Source organism: Cyanistes caeruleus, chromosome 3, assembly GCF_971803275.1.
Source record: "Cyanistes caeruleus chromosome 3, bCyaCae1.hap1.1, whole genome shotgun sequence".
Taxonomy (NCBI): Eukaryota; Metazoa; Chordata; class Aves; order Passeriformes; family Paridae; genus Cyanistes; species Cyanistes caeruleus.
In genome coordinates, this window is record NC_141703.1 from 105211747 (window position 1) to 105234414 (window position 22668).

The window sequence follows — 22668 nt, forward strand, 5'->3', positions numbered from 1 at the left end:
GGGGTGCTGAAAGTGTTCAGAAATGTAGCACTGTCTAGGTAAGTCCCAGTACAGATTGGCTAGGAGGTGGGGTGCTGGCAGAGCTGTCAACATGTGTGCTAATGTACCTTATCAGCTGGTGCTGTGACACAGCATATGCCTGGGGTCAGTGCTGCTGTGACATGGATGTATTGCACATCATAGCAGATACCCATCTGCAGGGTGGGAAGACCAGAATATATGAGGAAAGTGTAGCTTTTTATTTAAACTCCAAGCAGAAACAAATGGTAAATTTATAGACAGATAAAAAGGAGGATGGAAGTAAATGGATAATGCTCTTGGGCTCGTGGTGTGACTCTTGGGGGGTGGTGCTGTGCAGGGCCAGGAGCTGGACTTGGTGATCTTTGTGGGTCCCTTTCAACTCAGCTTTTTCTGGGATTCTGTGAGATAAGTGCATGAATGCTACTACATAAAGCTTGCTCTGCCTTTTAAGAATGCTGCTCTTTTCATGTCCAGGTCAATATTCATTCTCCTACGTTAATGATCCTGGAAGTGAGTTAGTTCATTTTTGTTGTTGATTGTGGTGTAACATTATCTAATCACCATTAACAGATGTGATAATGGGGCAGTAATTTTTCTGTTGCATATCTTGCTCAAGTTGCTTAGCTGTTACGGGAAAAATTAAACTGACTCAGTAAGGACAATCTAAGCAATTATGACCCTATTTTCATGAAATTTTAGAACACACACTGTGTGCAAGGTTTCCAGCTGTAGCAAGAATCCTGCATACCCTCTACACCCTCTACTGTGCGGCAGAGATGAGTTTTGATATGCCCTAAGTTTATTTGGTTTTTATTTTAGATATGACAGTGATGGTTGGTGTCCGCCTTTGCCAGTTCAGACCTACCTGCATCAGGGCATGGAGGATGAGCTTGAAGAAGATGATGATCGTGTCCCCACACCTCCTGTCCGGGGAGTAGCTTCATCTCCTGCCATCTCCTTTGGGCAACAGTCGACTGCAACCCTCACGCCTTCCCCACGAGAGGAGATGCAGCCAATGCTTCAAGCTCACCTTGATGAGTTAACAAGGGCTTACCAGTTTGATATAGCAAAGCAGACATGGTAAATGTTTGAAGGGGTCACCTGTGATCAGGGGAAATGAAATAATAATAATAATAATAATAATAATAATAATAATAATAATAACACATTCCTTTTTGACATAAATAATGACTCTGTTCAACAGAGTTTTGATTACGTTTCCAAAGAAATAAAATGGAAGAAGATAGAGCCAAATTCTACCCATTGTTGGAAGGCTTTACATGTCTTTATGTGTTTTTTAAATCATAATACTTGGTAATATGCTAAATTTTGTCTAAAATGTGTAAAAACCATATTCCTCCAAAATTTTGCACATGCTCAGCTAAGCAGTAATGCCTACCTCCTAACATCTTTTATAAAATTGAGAGTACTCTCTTTTCAGGCTAGCAAAAGACAGAAATTTTTTTAGAATTTTCAAGAACTTAAAGATTCTAAATTCCTGATTAAAAATAATGATAGTCTCTTGAAATAGCATTGTGGCAGCTTTTACACTGTGTCACATGAGAATGAAGTATTTGCATCTCTGTACTTTGAACTACCATGAGAATTTCTGATTCATAGGAAAAACCCAGAAACAGCAGAAAGCAAGTTTGTAGTATTCAAAGGATGCATCTAGTGCTTCAGAGTGCTTTATGCCTGTTTAAAGGAAGAGCAAGCAAATACCACAGTAACATTTCCCCTACAAAACAAACAGAAGCAATCTCTTCAGGGACTGAAAAAGAACTTGTCAACTGCACCAGGCTGGGAATATGGTGAAGGTCATTTGCTTCCTGGATGCTCCCTGAGCAGCAGTTGTCCTTTTACAACTCTTCCACCCAGACAAAGCCCGTGACTCTCGGTGGAGCGGAGCAGAGCTAGTTACTGAATGGCACTCTGCCAGCAGAGGAGCAGCCTTTCTTCCCTGGTAAATAAAGGCACCAAGTTATTCAGCTTGAGCTCCCATAAATACATCAGGCAGGTAGGCAGGCGGTGCCAAACCAAAGCCAGCTGTTTTCCCTGGACACCGTGGAAGCCTCGGGGCTTGTCTGCAATCTGCACTCAATCAACAGGGTACCTCGGTCCTGCTGCAGCGCTGTGCTGCCAAGCACCGAGCCCAGCCTGCCTGTGGGACAGACCCAAATCCCAGGCAGCAGCTAGACCTGGCCTGTTGAAGGTACTGGCTTCTGAGCCAGCACACAGATGCACACCCTGCCAGCACAGGCAGGCGCTGCTGCATTGTGCAGCTGTTCCCCTTCCTACGCCCTCCAAACCTCCAAACCACTTCAGGCATGGAGAATGGAGCAGGACACTGCACCAAAGCCTCGTGCAGCTGGCAGGAAAGGTCTTGCTCCCTTTTTGGAGAGATGAAAATTCATTGGGAAGTTTTGTAGTGTGCTTAGGATTATACAGATTTTAATGTTACTCTTGTGTAAAGTCACAGTAATTGAGCCTGAAACTCCAAAATAAAAAAAATAAAAATTAACAAGAACATAACCTTTTTTTCATACCTTTTGGGTACTGGGCCGAGTGCTGAAAGTGATTTTTATGACATAGATCTTTTGGGTTTGTGTTTTTGTTTTTGTTTTTGTTTGTTTGTTTGTTTTTGTTTGGCTGGATATGTATCATGCTAGTCAAAGTTAGTAGAAAGTTCTCCATTGTTTTGACTGGGAAGGAATATTTTTTAGTCTTCTTTTCACAAAGTTAACCTGTCCATTGTAGAGGCAGGGAAAACTAAACAGCAAAATGAGACCTGTCAGATAGGTTACTGTGGGAGAAGCAACTGAGAAATACAGAGATCAGCCAGCTAGGAATTTAAGAAAGAGCCTATTAGAGATTACTGGAAAAGTACATAATCATTATGGCCTTGATCCAGCAAATCACTTAAGTGTATGCTTAACTATGAGTACATGAGAAATTGACTTCAATTGTTCTATCACAAGCTTAACATTAAACATATACTTAAGCATTTTGCTTGATTAGGAGCTAATCACACTGTTTATTGAGGGTTAGTTAGATGGTAGTGCCCTTCAGTGCCCCAGTGTTTTGAACACTGTGTAGAACACTAAAAACCTGGTGTCCAGGCAGAAAAGTGTTCAATAACTGTTAATCAGAAGGGGATTGTATGTCAGAAAGGAAGCACTTGTTCTGGAAATTAGATTCAGAATAAGCAATAAGTTAAAACCTACACTGAGGTGGAGAAAGTTACCAGTACTACACAACATTTACCATGCCATTCTCATATCTGATAGATTTACATTACGGAAATAAAAAAAAGGCTCATTGGATAACGAGAATTCATTCATGTAGGCAATAATTCAGCACAAAGTTTCCACTGAAAATGTGTTATAGCTAGGAGCCAAACAGGTGACAATTGTAATTTCTTCAGTTTTACTGATGTCCAAGCAAGAGACCAGCAGAATCCTGGATCCCATCCAGAGTGCTGCCGATTCAAATCAGGTCATGGCACCTCATGCAGAGCCACCCAAGGATTCCCACGTGCCTAAGTTAGCAATTTCAAGCGTGGTACATGCTTTTGTGCCAAGGCCAGTCATGCCTGGCTCCCCTGGCACAGCTTGCTGTGTACCTGTTGTGCTGTGGGGAATGCTGGTCTGAAGGCTGATGGTGTTCTTTTCTCTCAGACTCTGAATCCCATGCTTGCCTTTGGCCATTTAGCTATCCTGTGGGTGCTCTTTTTGTCTTCTTTTTTTCTTTTTTTTTTTTTGTTTTATGTGATTGCTGAATGCAGTAATTTCACACATGCATGCCCTAATACTGCTGCAATTAAATCAATTAAACTTCCTGGAATAAAGCAAAATGAAAAGGCCTCACTGATGATGTGTTCATTGGACTTGAAAATTTCTTCTGTCCTGCTGGCCATTTCCTCCTCTTTAGGGTGACTTTTGCTTCAGGCACTGCATCTGTTTAAGCGTAAGGAGTGAGATTTAACTTTGGTTCAATGTGTGATTTGCAAGGGGAAATATTGGGTGAGACACTTATGTGCTAGGCTGGGATTCAGAATTGTGCTTTTCCATGGATTTCCTACCTGATTTCTGTAGCCTCTGTGTCTATCGCTCTTCATTGTGGGAAGACAATCCTGACCTTCCCCATCATAGAGGATTTAATCTTTATTCTTTTTATTTAAGACTGGAAAGTGTGCAGGCACTCTGGTATTAGAAGCTGTGGTGAATAACTGAACTGACTTTTCTTGAGTTTGGCCTAACCAAGCACATTTTGTAAATCTATTTCAGGACTTGTTGAAAGGCTTGTGTTTTATTGACTATGGGCTGCAAAGCCTCACCCATTCTGATAACTTTTCCTGTTTGTTTGTGTAGGCACATCCAAAGCAATACACAACCTCCTCAGGCTCCAGTCCCTCCCCTAGGATACGTATCTGGAAACCTTATTTCAGATTTGGAAACAGATGTTCCAGATGATGATGATGATGAGGACGATATTGAAGAAGAAACTGTAGAAATCAGTAGGCCACTAAGAGGTCTAGAGCATACTCCAGGCTCCAGTATGGACAATCTAGACAGCTCTGTGACAGGTAACCAAATACAGTGACACCAGCTTGTTACTACCAGTAAAATGCATCACCATTTGGACTCTTTCTAAGTGAAAATTTATTCCACTTGATTTCTGTAACATTTAAAATGTTAATACTAAAGAAGGATTTTTAAATACTTTGCTTTGCTGCAAAATGATAAGAAAATTCATGAATTTTAAAAAAGCTTTAAAGACTTGAAAGAAAATTCAGTTATATCCTAGCTTTCATGAAAGGTTCATTCTACTAGAGAAGCAAGGCAGTTACATAAAAAGGAGGGGGAAGACCTCAGCTTAGCAATATATATTTCATAAATCAGGAGCACCATAAAAATGTTATCTTAAAGCACTTTTAGATATTCTGCTGGGCAAATGCTTTCCCAGTTGAACACAAGGAAGTTAAAGACTTCAGACTATGTGTAGCTAGATCAGCACAATATTTATTTCTAGAGTAAATACAACATTTTTATAGGAAAGTGTGGATTTTGAACATAGTTAGTATTGTTGAATTCAGTAATTATTCCATTTTAGAAAATCTGTTTAATAATTCTGACTCTCCTTCCTTCACTTCTTTCTGTCCTTTGCATGCCTTGGAAAGCTACATCATCATCAAAGGGGACCTAGAAAGGTCTGCTACAATAAACTAATGCATGGAATCTGAATTAATGAAATTGCTGTTGGTGGTGCTGTAGGCAATGAAAGACACTGTTTTTCAAAAACACAGATTTTATATGGACTTCATGTACTTTTTGTAAGCAGCAGTGCAGTTCTCTTTAGGTTGAACTAGGGCCTCTATGTAACGTACTGTGTCCATAATGTGGAGGTGTGCTGGAGACCCAAATATCCCCAGTGCCACAGCGTTAGTGGGTGCTGCTTCAGTTTGTGATCTCAGCAGCTCTGATTGTTGGCTTTCCATTAAGGGAGACTTGTTCAGAACAACTTCCTAACACAGCAGCACTGAATTCCATCTTTGTCTGGACCTCTGAAATTCCAAGGCTTTTGCACTCGTACTTAAAGATTGATTTCTGAAAACACTGCAGGAAGATGACAGTGATGGAGCATCAATAATTTTCTTCCTTTGCCTTGTTGAGTGAAATAGTGTGTACCTTAAAAACCTTCCAGGTTTTCCTTCACCCTAGAGCCAGACTGCTTGCCAATCTAATTAAGATTTAAGAATTGTATCTGTGCTGCTGCGATTTGAAATCCAGATGCAACTGAAGGCCATAGAGTTAAAGTTAAAATCCCTGAATTGAGAAGGTTAACTTTTTAGTGCTTGAGTATGTTAACTTGCTTTGCTTGAACTTTTAGTGTAATCTCCCTCAGGCTATAATTCTGCATAGTTTTTCATCTCTCACTAGTGGCTCAGAAGCCTTTCTGTTAGCAATTCACTAAGAATTTTGCACTGGTAGAACAGCAATAAATAAATAAAGGTTGGTATACATTTTCCATTTGGTATATATTACTATGGCAATGCTTATGTATCTGTAAATCAGAAAATGAATGTTTCCATCCACATTTCTATCTTCACCTAATAGTTTGGGCCACCCTCCCAAGAGTAAATAAGGAAGAGTTGTATTCCTGCTCCAGTCTGAAACTTTAGTGCTTATTAAAATCTATCATTTTACAGATAAACTTCAAACTTGTTATAATATTTTAAAACCTTGTTTAATTTTTGAAGTGTTAAATGTCTAATCACTGGACTGTTAAAGGCTTCCTTGTATTTTGGGAGAAATTGGGCAGATTTTGATAATGTAGACTGCGAGTATACTTAAGGTGATCTAAATACACTTCTAGTCATCACCATCACTAACTTCATGTGGCCTCATCCAGCTGAAAATTAAGGTTTTGCTTTTGCTTTTTCTTTTACTTGTTTAATTACTAGCTGGATCTGTTCCTTGCTCTGGTTCACTGCATGGCAAGGTGTGTGCTGGCACTGCAGGAAGGGAAGCAAAATTATAGACTGCCCCTAAAGCACTTAGGCAACATTTAGACTGACTCAATTAAAAAATGATAGCCTTACAGAAGTACACCCAGAGTGTTAGCATAAAGGGTCTGTAAGATGGCAAAATATCCATATAACAAAATTACTTCTGTTTTCCTCAATTACTATATTTTAGAATTTTATATTTTAGAAGAGTTTGTATTGGATTTGTTTTATTCCAATGGTGGAAAGATATTGCCTATTATAATTGAGCAAATTTTGTTTTAAAAAGACAATTTTAATTTTTGTTTATCTGTTTCTGTTAACTCTTCTAGGCTGTGTTTGATGGTGTTAAGGAGTGTATAGAAAATTGCTTCAGTTGCTCCCAAGCTGTTTCTCATTCTTCAATTTGATTGCTTTTAAAATACTGTAGAACAACTAAATTGTTCCTTCTTGTGCTGAGAATACCTAAGCTGCTTCTTCTCAGAGCCCTTGGTGACTTCAGCCAGCATTTTTCTAAGAATTTATAGATCATGTTTTCTCTTCTCTAAATGTATTTGAAAATGGAGGCAAATGAGAACAGCTGACCCAGATGAAGCAGTATTTCTGTTCATTCTGAAGTGCCCTAGGAGTTCAGTGTTTGTGAGAAATCTAAATTGACATCCCTTGGCCCAGACTTCCTCCAGAGTTGCTGTGGAGGGAGCGGGGTGAGGTTCCTCAGCCTGCAGTGTTAGCAAGCCTCAGCAATGCCTCAAAGATACCCACTCTTGGGCTGGAATGGGGCTTTGTTCTTCATGGCTGAGCTGAGAACAAGGATTTCCCGCAGCACCAAATGTGGGATTCTCCGAGGGGAAGCACTGGCACTGCGTGAGCCAAAGCACAAACTACTGAATCCCTCTGACACCACAGTGCTGCTCCTTTAAACTGTTTAAAAGTCAAGTTGTCTTCCAGGCCCTTGAGTTTTAGTCACAGCTAACTGAAGATTCAGACAAGGGTTTAATCTGCACTATTAAGCTTTTCTCTTTGCAGGTGGCAGAGACATAATGTTGACATGTATAATAAAGTGAAAAGAAAGGAGGAGTGCACAGGAACTGTATCTTAACATTCTCCAGATATCACAAAGAGAACTCAAGGAGGGAGGTTTAGATTTGCACGCTTGTGAGATGCAATATGAAATTGAAGCCAAGGTTTTGCTCCATTCCCAGTGTAGTTTGTTAAGATTTTGAGTCACTGAATCTGCTTAAAAAGAAAATACAAAGAACCAAAAAACACTGGTAAAATTTCTGCTCCCTTGACTTTTAATTCATAATTATTTAGAATTATTTTTTGCTTTCAGAGACACAATGAAATAGTTTTTTTTTCCCTCTTGCTTAATGTTTGTCTTTATAATGAATTGCTGTGCAGAGTTATGGCACAAATGGCCACAAAAAGTCTGTTGCCCTATTCCACTTTAATAGACTTAATTAATTGCATATGATGACTGTAGAAGAAATAAATTTGCTTCTCACTGAAATCACTAAGAGAAAGCCTAGGTTTTTTTTAGGTCAAAGTGTTATGGTTTGGGGGGTTTCTTTGCCCTCTCCTTATCTCCTCTTCCTTCTGCAGCACCAGTGAAGCTGGTAGTGAGAGCTGCTGTATCTTCAGTCCTGGTGTGTTTTGACTGAGGGAAGAGTTTGACTCATTAACTAGAATGGAAATTATTGCAGGACCTCTTATATCTAACTGATACAAACTGATATAGACAGAGAGACATTCTTTTAAACAGTGCCTCAAAAAATAGGTAACAATTTTTTTTTTTTCAATAGAATTATATAGATCTAAATTATGAAAATCTCTGTAGATTGTGTAGCCAGCAAGGAAGAATATCCCTTATTTGACATGTTTTGGTCTTGATTAAAAGACTCATTGATCACTGTCTGTATGGAAAAAGCTGTTCATACACTGTGAGCGCAAAAGGAATAATTCTCGAAAACTGCACAATATCATTTTCATGAGCCATATTTTACCATGGCAGAGCTCAATATTTGTATTGATTTGCTTAGGGATACCTATTGCAAAAGATTCTATTTTATAAGCAGTTAGACAGATTGCATTTAATAGGAAGAATGTGCTTCATGGATTAAATATGTGCTCAGAAAATAGGAAACTGATACTTTTTGTATCTCATAAAAATGGTAATGCAACAATTAGCAGGGTCATATTATAAAGCACAGACTTTACTCCAGCTTAATGGATCTAGGGATATGCATTCATCAGCAACGATAGATTTAGCATAAAATGACATGTAAATGAATTGATGACTGATCATAAATTAATTTTAGTGCTGAAGAAGTAATAGAGACACAGCAAGTTGCCACTTTATCATAGTATTTTACTGCTCAGCAACATTTGAGCAACTACTTAATGTTCTGTGTGCATTTCTTTTCTAACAGCTTGAATAAATTTGAGATTTTTTTGTGCCTTTCAGCAATATGGAAACCAAAAAATCTAGAAGGATGGAATGCAAACAGAAATAAATTTGGCTAAGTGACATAAATTCATTTTTCATTAGATGTTTATGAAGGTCATTAATTATCGTTTGACCTGTGAAGTGCTGAATATCTATGAATTTATATTATAAATTGTATATATTTAATGTTTGTATATATAAATAATATATATTTATGGGCTTTTTTAGTTTTTTCTGCCCAAAAATAAAACATTTAAAACTTAGAGGTTTATTCAGGTGTATACATTTAAATAGATGGGCATTTATGTTGGAGGAAAGTAAAAAACAAAGTCTACTTTTTGGAAGTGTGTTCATATTTAGATTCTGAATTCAAACGCTTATATTATTCTTCCTTACTCTGATGGTACACTGCCTATGTCCCCTTCTATTCCCTCACTTCCACCAAAATCAGGGCATTCTTGCTGTGTAATCATGACAGTGGTCAGACATATCCAAGAGAGGATGATACCTTTCTCCTGTACAAAGGCTAAAAGAATTCTGGAACTGATTTCAGCTGAAATAGCATCAGTACCCAGGGATGTCACCCACACTTCAGAAACATGAGCAGTCTATCCCTGTTCCATTTAAAAGCTGCAGAGGAACAGGGGCTTAACATTAATATGTGCTGGATGTTCTTGTAAAGGAGAACACATGAAGTAAGCACATGGAGGTTGGTAGATGCAGAAAAGTATCTAATGGAACTCTCAGAAGTGCCAGATTAGTTGTGAGCAGCTTTTATTTCACAGGTGCATTAGACTTTTTTATTATTATTTTAAGTAAAGCAACAGTACACTTTACAAAGAAAAATAGCATTTTTATTGCCAGCAAATGCCACTAAAAGCAGTAGCATGCAGTCTACTGGAAGCTGGCACCTCTGTTTCCCTCACCTTTCCCTGAGAGCAAAGAAGCTTTCTATTTGCATTAGCACCAAGAGATATTTTATGGAGCAAGAAAACAGAGTTCAACTTTTCACAGAGCTGATTTTGTTCTGCATAAAGCATTTACTGCTGCTGTCAGCAAGAGTAAAATTTACAGTTGCCAGAAAGCGTAAAAACTCAAATGTGCTCTTGGAAAACACACAGTGAGCTGCATGTAAAGGAGACACTAAAAGCCTGTTTCATCCCATTTCAAAATGCACAGTTGATCTGAAAGGAACGTCAGCATCTCTTATTCTGCCTTTATTCAGAGAAAAAACAAATGTGCATCTGATTTGGAAAGCAAGAGGCCAGTGGATGCCTTTAAACAAGCAGTCACCACGTGTGCTGTGTTAACACAGCTGTGTGGTGGCCTGAGGTGCCCGGGCTGGGCTCCAGCACTGCCTTCTGGGCAATGTCTGCACCTCTGCAGGTCAGAGCAAAACGGGATTTACTGCTGCAGGTTTTGCTGGGTGGGGAAAAGAAATGGTTTATGCAGGAAAACTGAATAGCTCAGGAAGCAGTAGAAATAATACAGAGATTTAGCCCTTAGCTCCCTGGTGACACACAGCTGTGGGTGCTGTGCATTTCTCAGGATGTTTTGCTGACTTCAGCAGTTAGAAAAAGTCTCTATATAAAAAGTTGCTTCTGGCAACCAGAAGGAATGTAGAATGGTTTGGACTAGGATGGACTTTTAAAGGTCATCTTGTTCCAATCCCCCTACCATGGACAGGGACACTTTCTATTAGCCCAGATTGCTCAGAGCCCCATCCAGTTTGACTTTGAACACTTCCAGGACTGGAACATCCACAGCTTCTCTGGGAAGCCTGTTCCAGTGCCTTACTGTCCTGATGGTAAAGAATTTCTTCCTTGTATGTAATCTAAACCTTCTCTCAGTTTGAAAATTTTGCTTCTTGTCCTGTCACTACAGGCCTTATCAGAAAGCCTCTTTCTGTCATTGGAATGACCCCACTTTATGTATTCAAATGCTGCAGGAAGATCTGCCCAGAGCCCTCTCTTCTCCAGGCTGAGCAACCCCAGTTGTCCCAGCCTGCCTTCACAGAAGAGGGGTTCCAACACTCTAATCACTGTTGTGGCTCCTCTCTGGACACACTTGAGCACAGGTCCATGTCTGTCTCATGCCAGGGACCCCAGAAATGGATGCAGAAATCCAGGTGGGGTCATGACATCTCAGTAAAACTCATGTCCCTGCAAGAACATGCTTCCAGCATGACAGGTCCCTCCTAGAACAGCTGCTGGAGGAGAGGGAAAGGGGGAGTGATCTATAATCCCAGCCTTGCTCATACTCGCTGTCTATGGGAATGTGGAGGAGTTGAGGATCAGAGCTTTTTTATAGGGTTAGGCTAGAAAACTGGCAATCCAATAATAAAAATGTAGATAATTTTAGAAAAACTGCCATGTCTATGAGTGTGTAGAACATTAGCTGTATTCACACACTATGCCCCTTTGCAGATTTTCAGTATATTTCATACCTAAAATGAGATTATTTTGTTTTACTGATTAACAAAGCAAACAAAAAACAGCTACTACACACAGCTTGAAAGTGTCACATCCAAATTACCATGTGCATTGTGTGTTTTGTAACAGCTGTGGTTAGCAAATGGACAAAGCAATGTGAAAAATAGAAATTAAAAGTTCTCTTAAAACATCCATAGTCTCACGGACCATGACACTGAAAACAAAAAGTGCTCTTTATATGTTATATATGTCTCTACATAGACAATAGAATATATGACACAAAACCCTTGGTCCCTGAAATTAATGGCACACATGTTAAATTTTTAGCATCTAAGTATCATCCATCCTTTGATATGTGCAGCTCTAGTTACGTTTTTATGTTTCAGCTTGTTCTCACGTATTTTGTGGAAAGTGTCTATAAGCGATTGTTTGAAAATGTCCTCAGTTATAGAATTTCATTTTCTTACATCTTCATTAAGTGTTTTATCTGTAGTATCTCTTTTCATACATCACCAATAACTGTTGCTGATCATCTTTGCTCTCCATTCTCTATGATGTCCTATCGCACTTTGCTCGTTCAGAAAATGCCTTCTCAGAGGAAATTCAGTTCTAGCCTTCCCTTGCTGTTATCTGGGCTCCCTCACATCTGTCTGCATCAGGTCGAGTCTGTTTGGAAAATAACAATTTTATGTGTGCTTTTGGCAAGCAGAATCAAACTCTGTCACTCTCTGTTGCACTTAACACACTTTCTGCCTGTCAGACCTCCGCAGACCTCTTTGGTTTCTTTTCTTGTATCTGAGGAGTGCAAGGGTTTTTGTTATTATAGCCTGCCACTTCTCTGACATTAAAAGGTTTGGTAACTGCAGCATCACAAAATAATCCATTGTTCTTGGGCTTTGTGGTACAGCATGCTGCTGAATTCCAGGATTCATTCATTGTACTCATGACCTGTTTTTGCAGGACATTTTTAATATTTGACACCACCATTAGTTAATTAGCCTATCAATTAACCAATAAGCAGGTCATTATTGATTTACTACTTATCAATTTTAAACACAGAAATGTTTTCTTGGACACAGATTTTTAAAAGGCTACTGTACTGCTACACATTTCATGTGCATTTACAGAAATTCAGCTCTGCTGAGTAAAGTCAGGGCCATGAAGCATCCCTCCACACGTGTCTTCATGTCTTTGAAAATCAGTTCTCTGCAGATTCTCACAAGTTCACTGGGCTTTTTTTTTTTTTTTTTTTTTTTCCCAACATATAGCTTTTACTAAAAAGCACATTTCAGGTATTTTGAGATGGGGGTGGTGCCTGTACTATCTCAGAACAACACACTGTGTCCACACAGCACCATGCAATGCCATGCAGCAGCCCAGGTCCCAAAAGCTCTCTGGTAGCTCTGCACCTCACCCAGGTTTGGTGCTCATTTAACAATGCCCTGTTCCTGGAGCAAAGTATCTGCTGCTGGCTCTTCCCTTTGCCTCCTGCTTCACTGCATGGTGCAGAATGACCCTGGGACATGTTAGAAGTATTCTAGAACACCACCATCTCTATCTGAAACCCTGAAAGAAACAGAATTACAGTACGCAGAAAAAAAATAAATATTAAGCTTTTGAAAGTGATGGGCAGCTGATTGATGCTTGATTCATGCTTCAGAAAAAATAAAACATAAGCAAAGAGCAAATAAGATCAACCCTTTCTTATCTATTTTGCTCTTTATATTTCAGTTATGTCAAGATTTCTGTGTTTCTTCCATGTGGTTTTTCTGGTATCTGGTTTTCTGACTGCATTTTTATGGTGTTGTTATCACCTTCCTCTCCTGCAGTGGTGGTAACTTCCATAGTTAGAAAGTACCATGGGGCCAACACTGGTCTAGCAACTGACTCAGTGCTAAATCTAAGCATATATTTGCTCTGCTCCTGAATCTTCATTATTTCTAACCTTTTTAAAAAGGTACTTTAATCCACTAGAGTGAACTATTTTTGATCAGCTATTTTCAGGCCATTAAAACTGCTCATTTATTTTAAGGTTATGATTGACAAAATCACATGGTGCCAGTCTTGTCCAGAACAGCTCTTGAAGCTCTTGAAGGTCTGACTTTAGCCATGTCTACTGAGACTTACATATATGTAGTCCAAAAGTAAGACTTGGTTTGGCAAACATCAAACTAGATATTGATTTGTAGCAAGACAAGTAAAACAAAAATAACAAAACCAGCCATGCTCAATTTGATCACAGGAAAAAAGAATGCATTAATTTTCAAAAGAATTTACTGTGGATCTTTTGCATTTGTGGAGAATATGTATTGTTCTGTTTACTGGAGAAAAGCTACATGGAGCAATCTATGGATGAGATTCCACCAAGCTCTGATAGTGCTCTGTTGTACCAAACTCTGTCAGATAATCTTTGGGGTATGTATTGTGAAAGGACACAGTAAGTGGGTCTTTAAGATTTAGATGAATATTGCTCTTCTGTACCAAGCTCTATCAAGTGAATTTTGGGTTTCCTGTTGAGAAAGGACGGATTAAGTGGGTCTTTAAGCTTTAGATGAACGAAGAATATCAAATGTGCACCACTCACTGGCGCCCTACATTTGTTTTTAGGTTCAATGGTAAATGGCTGGGGTTCTGCGTCTGATGAGGACCGTAACTTTTCTAGTCATAGATCTAGTGTAGGTAGCTCCTCAGATGACTCCATCTTTACCAGCGGCACTTTTGCACAAGCACTGGTTGCAGCAGCAGATAAAGCTGGGTTTAGGCTGGATGGAACCAGCCTGACAAGAACAGGTTTGTAGACTCAAAGTTGATGCTTTTTGCATGAAGGGTGTCTCTGCCTATCCTTCTCTCAGTGAAACCGAGTCTCACACTTGTCTAACATGCATGGGATAAGGTGGATGGAGATACTTTTATCGGTATATTTTCAGTGAAACCTTGTGTTATGTTTCACTTTTAGTGATTTGAAGTAGTGAATAGCACAAGCTTTTAATCTGCACCTTTGATCTGCTGCAGTTCCCCTCAATGCTGACTCTGCTCTACATTTACTGACATATGCTCATTTAATATTTCGGTGAAGAGGTTACTAATTCTGCCTTGCAGCCTTTGATAATTTCACTTTCTGAAAAATCTCCTCACAATCATTCACATTTCCAGTGAACATCGCATTTAAACTGTTATCTCCATCCCTGCTCTTCTCTTGCATTTCATCTTGCAAAAGTGTGTTTTTCTGTGAAGTTTTTCTGAGCATGGGGTGAATTGATGTGCTCTGATTGTTAACAATACAAACTGTTTAAAGCTTAATTAATAGCTGATTTTAAAAATCCTTAATTAAATAAGTTAATATATTTTGATAACATTTAATTTTGGTTATGTCGACTGAATCAGCCAAGTAAAATGTAACACAGGTAAAGTGGATATTACATTTGAAAACAGCCAATCTTCTGAAACTAATTAATGAAAACTAAATTTATTATAGTTCTTATTTTTAAATCTCCATATGTTTCATTTCTGATTAAAAATATAAAGAAATATTATCTTTATTCTGGTAATAAAAGAATACATTTGCATTTTCTTAGTCTTGTCAAAATAGCAACAATAACTAATTATTTAAATCCACAAATCTAATAGCAGAGTGTGAACTTGTGTCATATTTTTTGTTATGCTTCCTCAGCTAATTCTGGATGACAGATCCCATAGTATTCCTATCATTTAAACTTTTTAGACTATTTCTCCATGAGGTCTATGAAGTTTGTCCTTCAGTAAAATGTGAGCATTTAAGGGAAAATCTCACATGTTGGGGCTGAAAACTGTAGGCTTTCTGCATGCAATAACTTCATGGCAAAGACTGCCTTTTAGGAACATTAGGAACAAAGGAAAGAGTTGGTGGCAAAGCCTTAAGCCCAGCTTTTTTCAAATCACTGGGACTTTTACCACTGGCTTTGGTCAGACATAGTCATCCTTAAAAGATTATTTCACCATAGCTGAAGCCCTCAGTTGTTTCCTTCTATTAATGGAAAATTGAGCAAATCTGACATATGACTTAAAAAAACAAAAAAACAAAACCACAGACAAAAAAAAAACAAAACAAGAAAACTCATGTAGACCTTAACTTACCTAGTATGGACACATCTGGCCAAACTATAACTTAAAATATACTGTTTTCCTTGAGGAGTCTCCCAGATTCTGAATGAAAAGAGCAAATCTTTTCCAACCTTTTTTTTTTTTTGGTGGTGTTTGCTGTAATAAAAGTTAATGCAAAGATTCACCAAAATTACTGTCACTCGTATTGAACCTCTGAGAAGTGCAGTTTCCACCACAAACACGCTCGTAACACAAGTAAATGGACACACAAACACAGACACTTTAGAATAAATGTTTTTTTTTTATTGTTGTTATGTGAATGTAAACTAGAAGGAAAGGATGAGAGCCCCCTTGTCAGCTGCATTTTTCTAGCTTGATTAGGTCACACATGCACTTAGAGTGAGTGTGTGTGTAATTCCTCAGACAGATCATTAGAACACAGGGGTACAAAAAAGGATCCAGTGGCTGTGCTACTCGATGATAATTACTCTCTTAATGATCCAGCAGGCAAAATGGAAATAAAATAAAAACCCACATGTGAACAAAAAGCCTGCTTTTCCTCTTTTTCCTTTTGCTCAGGAAATGGAAGTGCTCCCCCTGCTCGCTGCGGTGTCATTCGGATGTGTCACCTGGCAGGGCAGGGTGGCTGGGTCAGACACCCCAGAGTGCTGCACGGTGTCTGGCAGTGCAGAAGCAGCAGTGTTATCCTGCTCATTGCTCTGGAGGGAGCCTGAAGGTCCTGACTCTTTATTCCTCTGCAGTCTGGACAGTTACTTCCACCCATTTAGAACAGCTGTGAAATACTCTCAGAGGAAGATAGTAAAGGAGATGTCCACCTTGATAGCCTCACGTGGGAATGTTTGATTGCCGAGCATGGAGGCACTGGTGAATCCAGATGCAATGCGTCTCTCCTGCCAGACACTTTGATTCCAGTTTCCAGAAGCCATCATGTGATTTGCCATGAAGTTCAAACAGCTTTCCTTTTTAACACCCTTGGGAAATTAAATCAAGAATTAGTGGATTCATCCTTGTCTCCACTTAAACACACTAAATCTGCTGCAGAAAGTCTGACACTGCTCAGCAGTTCTTACTGGAAGGGCTGCATACAAATATAAGATGCTGTAACCAGTTATTATTAAGTGCACTGAAAAATGTGATAGGGGCACATCATTTGTGTTTGCCCCATGTATGATTTAGGTGCTATTTACTTTGCCTCATTTTTGTGAAGGGATAAAGGAGAATGTGTCCATTTATTTTTAAAACCAACATTCTGAATGAACAATCACATCTCTTTAGTTAAAAGAATAAGTGTGAAGAATCTGTGTCCTGCACTCACTAGTAACACTTTCATGTTGTGAGTTTATTTTTGCAAAACATCTGTGCAGCATGCTGTGAGTTGGGATGAAATTTCAGGCTCACATCTGAATTTCTTTGCATTAGGAGTCTTTTTTATTTTTATTTTTAAATGAAATTTTAATATTTTGTCTGTGTTCATCTGCTGTGTTATCCTTATCCATGGAACAAGGGCTTGATCACTTGTCTTTGTCTGGCTGCAGCTGTGCCAGCTATAGAGAGGTTAATGTTCCCAAATGCTTATTCCTTGCTTTCTCCCAGCTCCAGAATTAGCTGCTCATGTGGGTGTTCTGTAACCCAATTTTGGTTAAAATGAGCTAGGTTAGCAAAGGCATTGTTTTCAGACTGTATAAATTCAATTGGGCTTTTTTTTTAGCTTTTTTCTTTGCTTTTTTTTTTTTTTATGTAGAAGAGGTTTAGAGAACATCCAAATGAGGGTTCAAACGTGGTAACCTCCAATTGCTGGCAGAGGTGTGCAGCTGGGGACAAACCTGTCTGAGAGCAGTGCCCTCCTCAGGCTGCACAACAGTCAGGAGGTAGACAGCCAAGCTATGAAATCTCTGAAGTCCAACAATGAAATATTGCCCTAACATGTGTGCTTTAATGTGAAACAACATGTTAGAGAGAATATGGCTACTTTTTCACTTTGCCTTCTTGGTGCTGAGAGTATTTCAAATCAGATGCTGAGCTGCATATTACTCCCTGTTAGGCTTTCCTAGATCAGATTGTATGTGACAGCATGTTGGAAGTAAGCACATCTGCTGGAAGGTTTTACTAGAAAATGTAGCCCACTGCGAGGTAAACCATGGTCTAAGTTAACCAGAGGATAAAAAGTCCTCCTTTTTACCATGGGCCCAGTTGACCAGAAAAAAAAACAATCACCCATTTTGCCCATTTCTGTCATCTCTTACACCATTTGGGGCCTAAAGCAGCATTGAAAGAGCAGAAGTTCAGACTGGCTTAAGCATTTTCCACTGCAGATAGCATTAAAATATGTAATTACCAATTCTAAATGAATTGAGATGTTAACATCTCCAAAATTTTGCAGGAATAACATACACATGAACAAAAGAAAGTCAAAAATGGTGATTTTTAGTTTTCATCCATTATCATTAAATATTAAGTCTAAATATTAAGTCTAATCTAAATGTTAAGTCTAGTTAACAGAATAAAAATATCAGAATAAGAGGAAGTTAATGTAGTAAATGAGCTGTGCTCTTTAAATTCCAAGGCTTTTAATCATCTGCTCCATAGAACAGCATCAAAGATATTTCTTTAACAGAAACCATATAGCTTTAATAGTGTCTGTATATATACAGAACAGATATAAAACGATATATACATAAATCTGAGGTCACAGTATATATTTTTAACAAATAGAACTACTAAAAATTAACTGGAAAATTTTATCTTTTAAATATACCCCCATTTTTATTTCTTGAGAAAAAAGACCCCTTAAGTATACAGTGCTGCAATGCTACATAGCTTGCAAAATCAGATATGTTTATCTTGCTGGAGTTACTCCAGATATACAGTGCATATGGGAGCCCCTAAAATGAGAATCTGGCTCAGAAAACATGAAAGTTGGAAGGCAGGAGGAGATAAATTTGATATGATTGCAGAACTGTTTTCCCTCCCTGCTCAAGGCTGAGGAGTTGTTATGACACATCTGTTCAGCACACAGAGCAGGTAGGAGTTATGTGGCATACAGTAGTTTTATCGCAACAGATGGAATAATTTTAATTATAAAAGTTAAAGACAAAAGAATGCCAAGTTCCTCTACTTCACTTGTTGTGGTGTGTCTTAAAGCAGTTGTTATCAGTGGGAACCTTGAGGGGACACTTGCCTGCCTCTGAGAATTAGACCTGATTTAATGTTTTGGAGCAGACATTAATAGAACAGCCCATTTCAAGGCAATAACATTTTTTCATCTGGTTCCTCTCTTCTTTTTTTTTTTTTTTTTTTTTTTTCCCTTCTTTAGGCAAAGCATATTCTTCCTCTCAGAGACCTCGGCCAGGCAGTCCTTTTTCTACTGACAGCAACACCAGTGCAGCTGTCAATCAGGGTCAGAGGCCAAGGCCCACGAAAAAACACAAGGGCGGACGTTTGGAGCAGCCCTCTTTGCCTCATCGCCGGGAGGGAATCACGGACGGTGAGTGCTGGGGGAGGAAAACCTGCCACAGGCAGCTGTGCATGGCAGGGGAAGGCAGAGCCATCTCTTCAGGAATGTAGGTTACAGTCAATTACTGCTTTGCTGGAGCTGGTCCCCAGGTTGCCACCTGAGCAGTGTTGTAGCTCCAGCAGTGTGGGGCTTGGGTGAGTGTTCAGGGAGCCTTTCCCCATTTCTGCTCTGAATATGTCCTCATCTCCTAGGATTTCTCAGATCTTGATAAAAATCTTACCCCAAAATGACTGCATTGCACGAGTTGACATTGAAAAATGGCCTGTGGATAATTGTAGATTTTATGAAAGTAGCCACCAATGGCAGTAGCTGAATGAATTCCTAAGGAGAAGCAGAGAGCTGCTCCCACAGGACTTGTTCGGTTTGTGCTGGTTTTGACAGACACCCAACAGCTACAGAAATATGTGCCATGTTTTCCCATGATTCTGCCTCACCTCTTGTCTGTGCTGCTTCAGTCCTGACATCCACTGACCTCAGTGACTGTGTCTCCCTCTTTTACATCTCCACTTTCTCTTACGACTACTTCCCATCTGGAAATTTCAGGCGTGTCTGTTCTGCTCTTCTAAAAGATAAGATCAGCTGTCTTTCATTTTCTTTGTCTACCCTTCTTGAGTCTGGCAAAAGACACAGTTAGTGCCTGTTAGTTTTTGAGGAAGACTGGATAGGAAGGTGGCCAGCTGGCTACCTTCCCCTCATTTCTTCTGATCCCTGGCCTTGCACCTGTAGGTGTTGAAATGATCAGTGTTCACCAAAGGTGTTATTGTTACATCTCCTGCTCTATGGCTCATTCTCACTGTGATATTATTTGTGGAAAGGCTTAAAGTGGCTTAGATTCTGCTCCTATGGATCCAAGTTCCTTTAAACACTCATTCCCTGCCCTTGTGGATATAATGCAGAGGCCTCTCTATTACACAAATCCATTGAATAGATGTGTCTATGAGAACAGTAACTGGAAAATGATGGATGTCACTTCTATGCTGGCCATACTCTTTCTGTACATGTTTTGTTAACCCTTCTGAGTGCCATATCCTGTCACCCTGAACTGTGAGCATCATAGGGGACAAATTCTGTGTACATGTGAGTTTGTAGTGCACTAATCCTTTTGCTTCTGAATGCTATTGCTACAGAAGTGACTTACAGTCGTGTGGGTACCAGAAAATTAATGAGGATCCAGTTCAGGTCATGAGGCAGATGGAAGTGGGGCTCCTCAGGGAGTGACTCCATCATATAATTTCACATTGTTTTAAATTAGTGAAAGAGATCCAATTTTAAGATTTGTTTTAAAAGAGGAAACTCGTATTGCCTTTTCTTTATCCTATATAAAATACTAATCTTACTGGAGTTTCTTTCATACATTTCAATCAGAATATCAATGATATACTATCTCCTTCAACCTCTCAGGCATGGGCAGTAACCATAAAAGCTTTCGGATGCCATTAGATTAATATTTGTCTTTTATAAACCTAGTTAAAGTCCTTGCTATATGTTGCAAAAATTTATAGTGTCCTGGAGCAATAGAAAAACAGTTCCCTTCCTGTATTAACACAGGAACAAACAAACAAACACAAATGGTACAGTTTTCCGCTTCAACTCCTACTGAATATGAGTCATTAAAGTGTAATGTCAAATCTGAGTCATAGTTAAATTTGAAAAAGATCATTTGTCAATTAAGGAAGCTAAAAGTTGCTGCTCCCACCTGCATGTATGTAAACAATTGAATTTGGGAATCTCTGGTCTGTAAAATTAAAAATGGTAACTGGGTGATTTCTGTGGAATATTGCAATGAACTTTGCAAAGACAGACAATGCCACTGGGCTTAAGCTGTAGCTAGAAGGAGCAAGTAAGAGAGCCTCAGATAGGTCCAGCAATTCCAAGCCCTAATCCAAGCCAGTCCATTCAGCCCTGGGCCATCCTGATTTCTGTGAAAAGCATCACTATACATTTTCTCTGTTTTTTCAGATGTCTCAAATCCATTCTCTTATAGCTGCTTCCTCTTGGATTTGTCTTGTGAGAATATACTTGGTTTGCCAGTTGTTTTCAAATTCCCCAGTTGGATGAGTCCTGGTATCCTGTATTTAAGTCTCATCACATACCGGATGTCTGTCATTTTCAATTCTCATTGACCAAGAAAGCTCCAGCTTTCTCTGCCCATTCCCATACACGTCCTAAGTGCTTCCTCCTTGTTAACTGTAACCATGTGGGACAGTGGAAAAGACCTAAGAAACTGTAATATTTAACACATAGCACACACATCACAGACCATGTAAGCATTTGAGGGTTCAACTTCATGCTTAGTTTTGACAGCAATCCACACAAATCCCCTAAAATCCTGCTTCCTCATTTCCTTCAGCTGCAGATCAGAATCCTCTAGAGACTGACTCTAGATGGAGTCTTCATATTTCTCTTGCTGTACAACTTCTTTTTTTCACTTCCACATCCTGGAAGACTATGGAGACAACAGCAAATCTACTGAGGAATAATATGTTATGAATCCCTCAGATGATCAAAACCTTCATTCTAAGCTCACAGTCCACCATAAAAAACAGAACAAACAAACAAAAAAAAAAAAATACAAGAAATGTTTTAGTGTTAATGCTCAAGGAATAATTTGTTTTCCAAGAAACAACATAGTCATGAATTGTAAAACAGTGGAATCTGTCATATAGTTTGCAGCATCATAACTGCCTGACTGAAGTTGAAAGCCTTTCCTTAACTGAGCACAATATGCAAAAAAAATCAAAGAGGAGGCAGAAGGGAAATATGCTTAGAGTTTGAAAAGGCAAGCTGGAACATAAGACTTATATTACCATGCCTTGCTACTACCTTCCTACTGCGTATTAAAAATAACTTTTAATGTCAAGAAAATACTTACCTTCTGATGCTAGAAAGTGTTTCAGAGGCTTATTAAATGTCACAGTAATTATCACTCCTAGGAGAAGAAATCACTGACACAGATAGAAAGGTGTGTCCTTATAGTTGTAGGTTCTTGCTGCTTTTTCTAGTTAATGATGAGAGGCTGTGCCAAACCTTGACTGGTGCCTGAATCATTTAGCCAATGCTCTGCCTTCCAAAGGAGGGCTCAAGTAATCCCAGACTGAATATCCCTCTCCCCCTTACCAGGTACTCTGATGTCCTACAGCTCCTCAATCACAATCCCTCCATTACTAAATCAATAAGACCATCATCTCCTCACCAATGCACTTAAGAATTGCCTTACAGGTTTGATAATCCAGCCATTAGAGGCTTCAAAATGAAAGTCTGGATGACTTCCTACTGACCTAGAAAGCTACTAGCTCAGTGCAGGCTTTCAGGTATTTTCCTTACCACTCGAATGATAAATGGGATTCGGATGGAAGTAGGGTGAATCGGTGTTACCACTCTGGGTATCCTCACTGAAAATCCCACTGAAGTCCCTACATTTCTAAATTCAGAACTTCTCTGAAGGGGTTGACATGATGGAATGATTGATATGATCGCCTTCATGTGGTAATAAGTCTTCCTGTAAGGATGTGAGACTTCTAACTCAGCTGACATTTGTTACCCCTTTAACCAGGGTAGGAAAGCCAAGGCAGGGCAAGACTATTCTCAGTGGTGTTGGAGGAAGACACTCATAATTCCAGATGCATGGGATCTTCCTATCAACCCAGGC

General features: G+C 39.2%; 1 protein-coding gene across 28 annotated transcripts in view; it reads left to right on the plus strand.

Moving 5' to 3' along the window:
• Positions 1 to 22668, plus strand: part of ROBO2 (roundabout guidance receptor 2) — a 1015778-nt gene that overhangs the window by 981799 nt on the left and 11311 nt on the right. For all 28 annotated transcript variants that reach the window (XM_086883509.1, XM_086883528.1, XM_086883511.1 and 25 more), the window contains 3 exons: positions 841 to 1101; positions 4392 to 4606; positions 18819 to 18989. In XM_086883509.1, coding sequence (XP_086739635.1) covers positions 841 to 1101; positions 4392 to 4606; positions 18819 to 18989 — 647 coding nt within the window. The remainder of the gene's footprint in view (positions 1 to 840; positions 1102 to 4391; positions 4607 to 18818; positions 18990 to 22668) is intronic.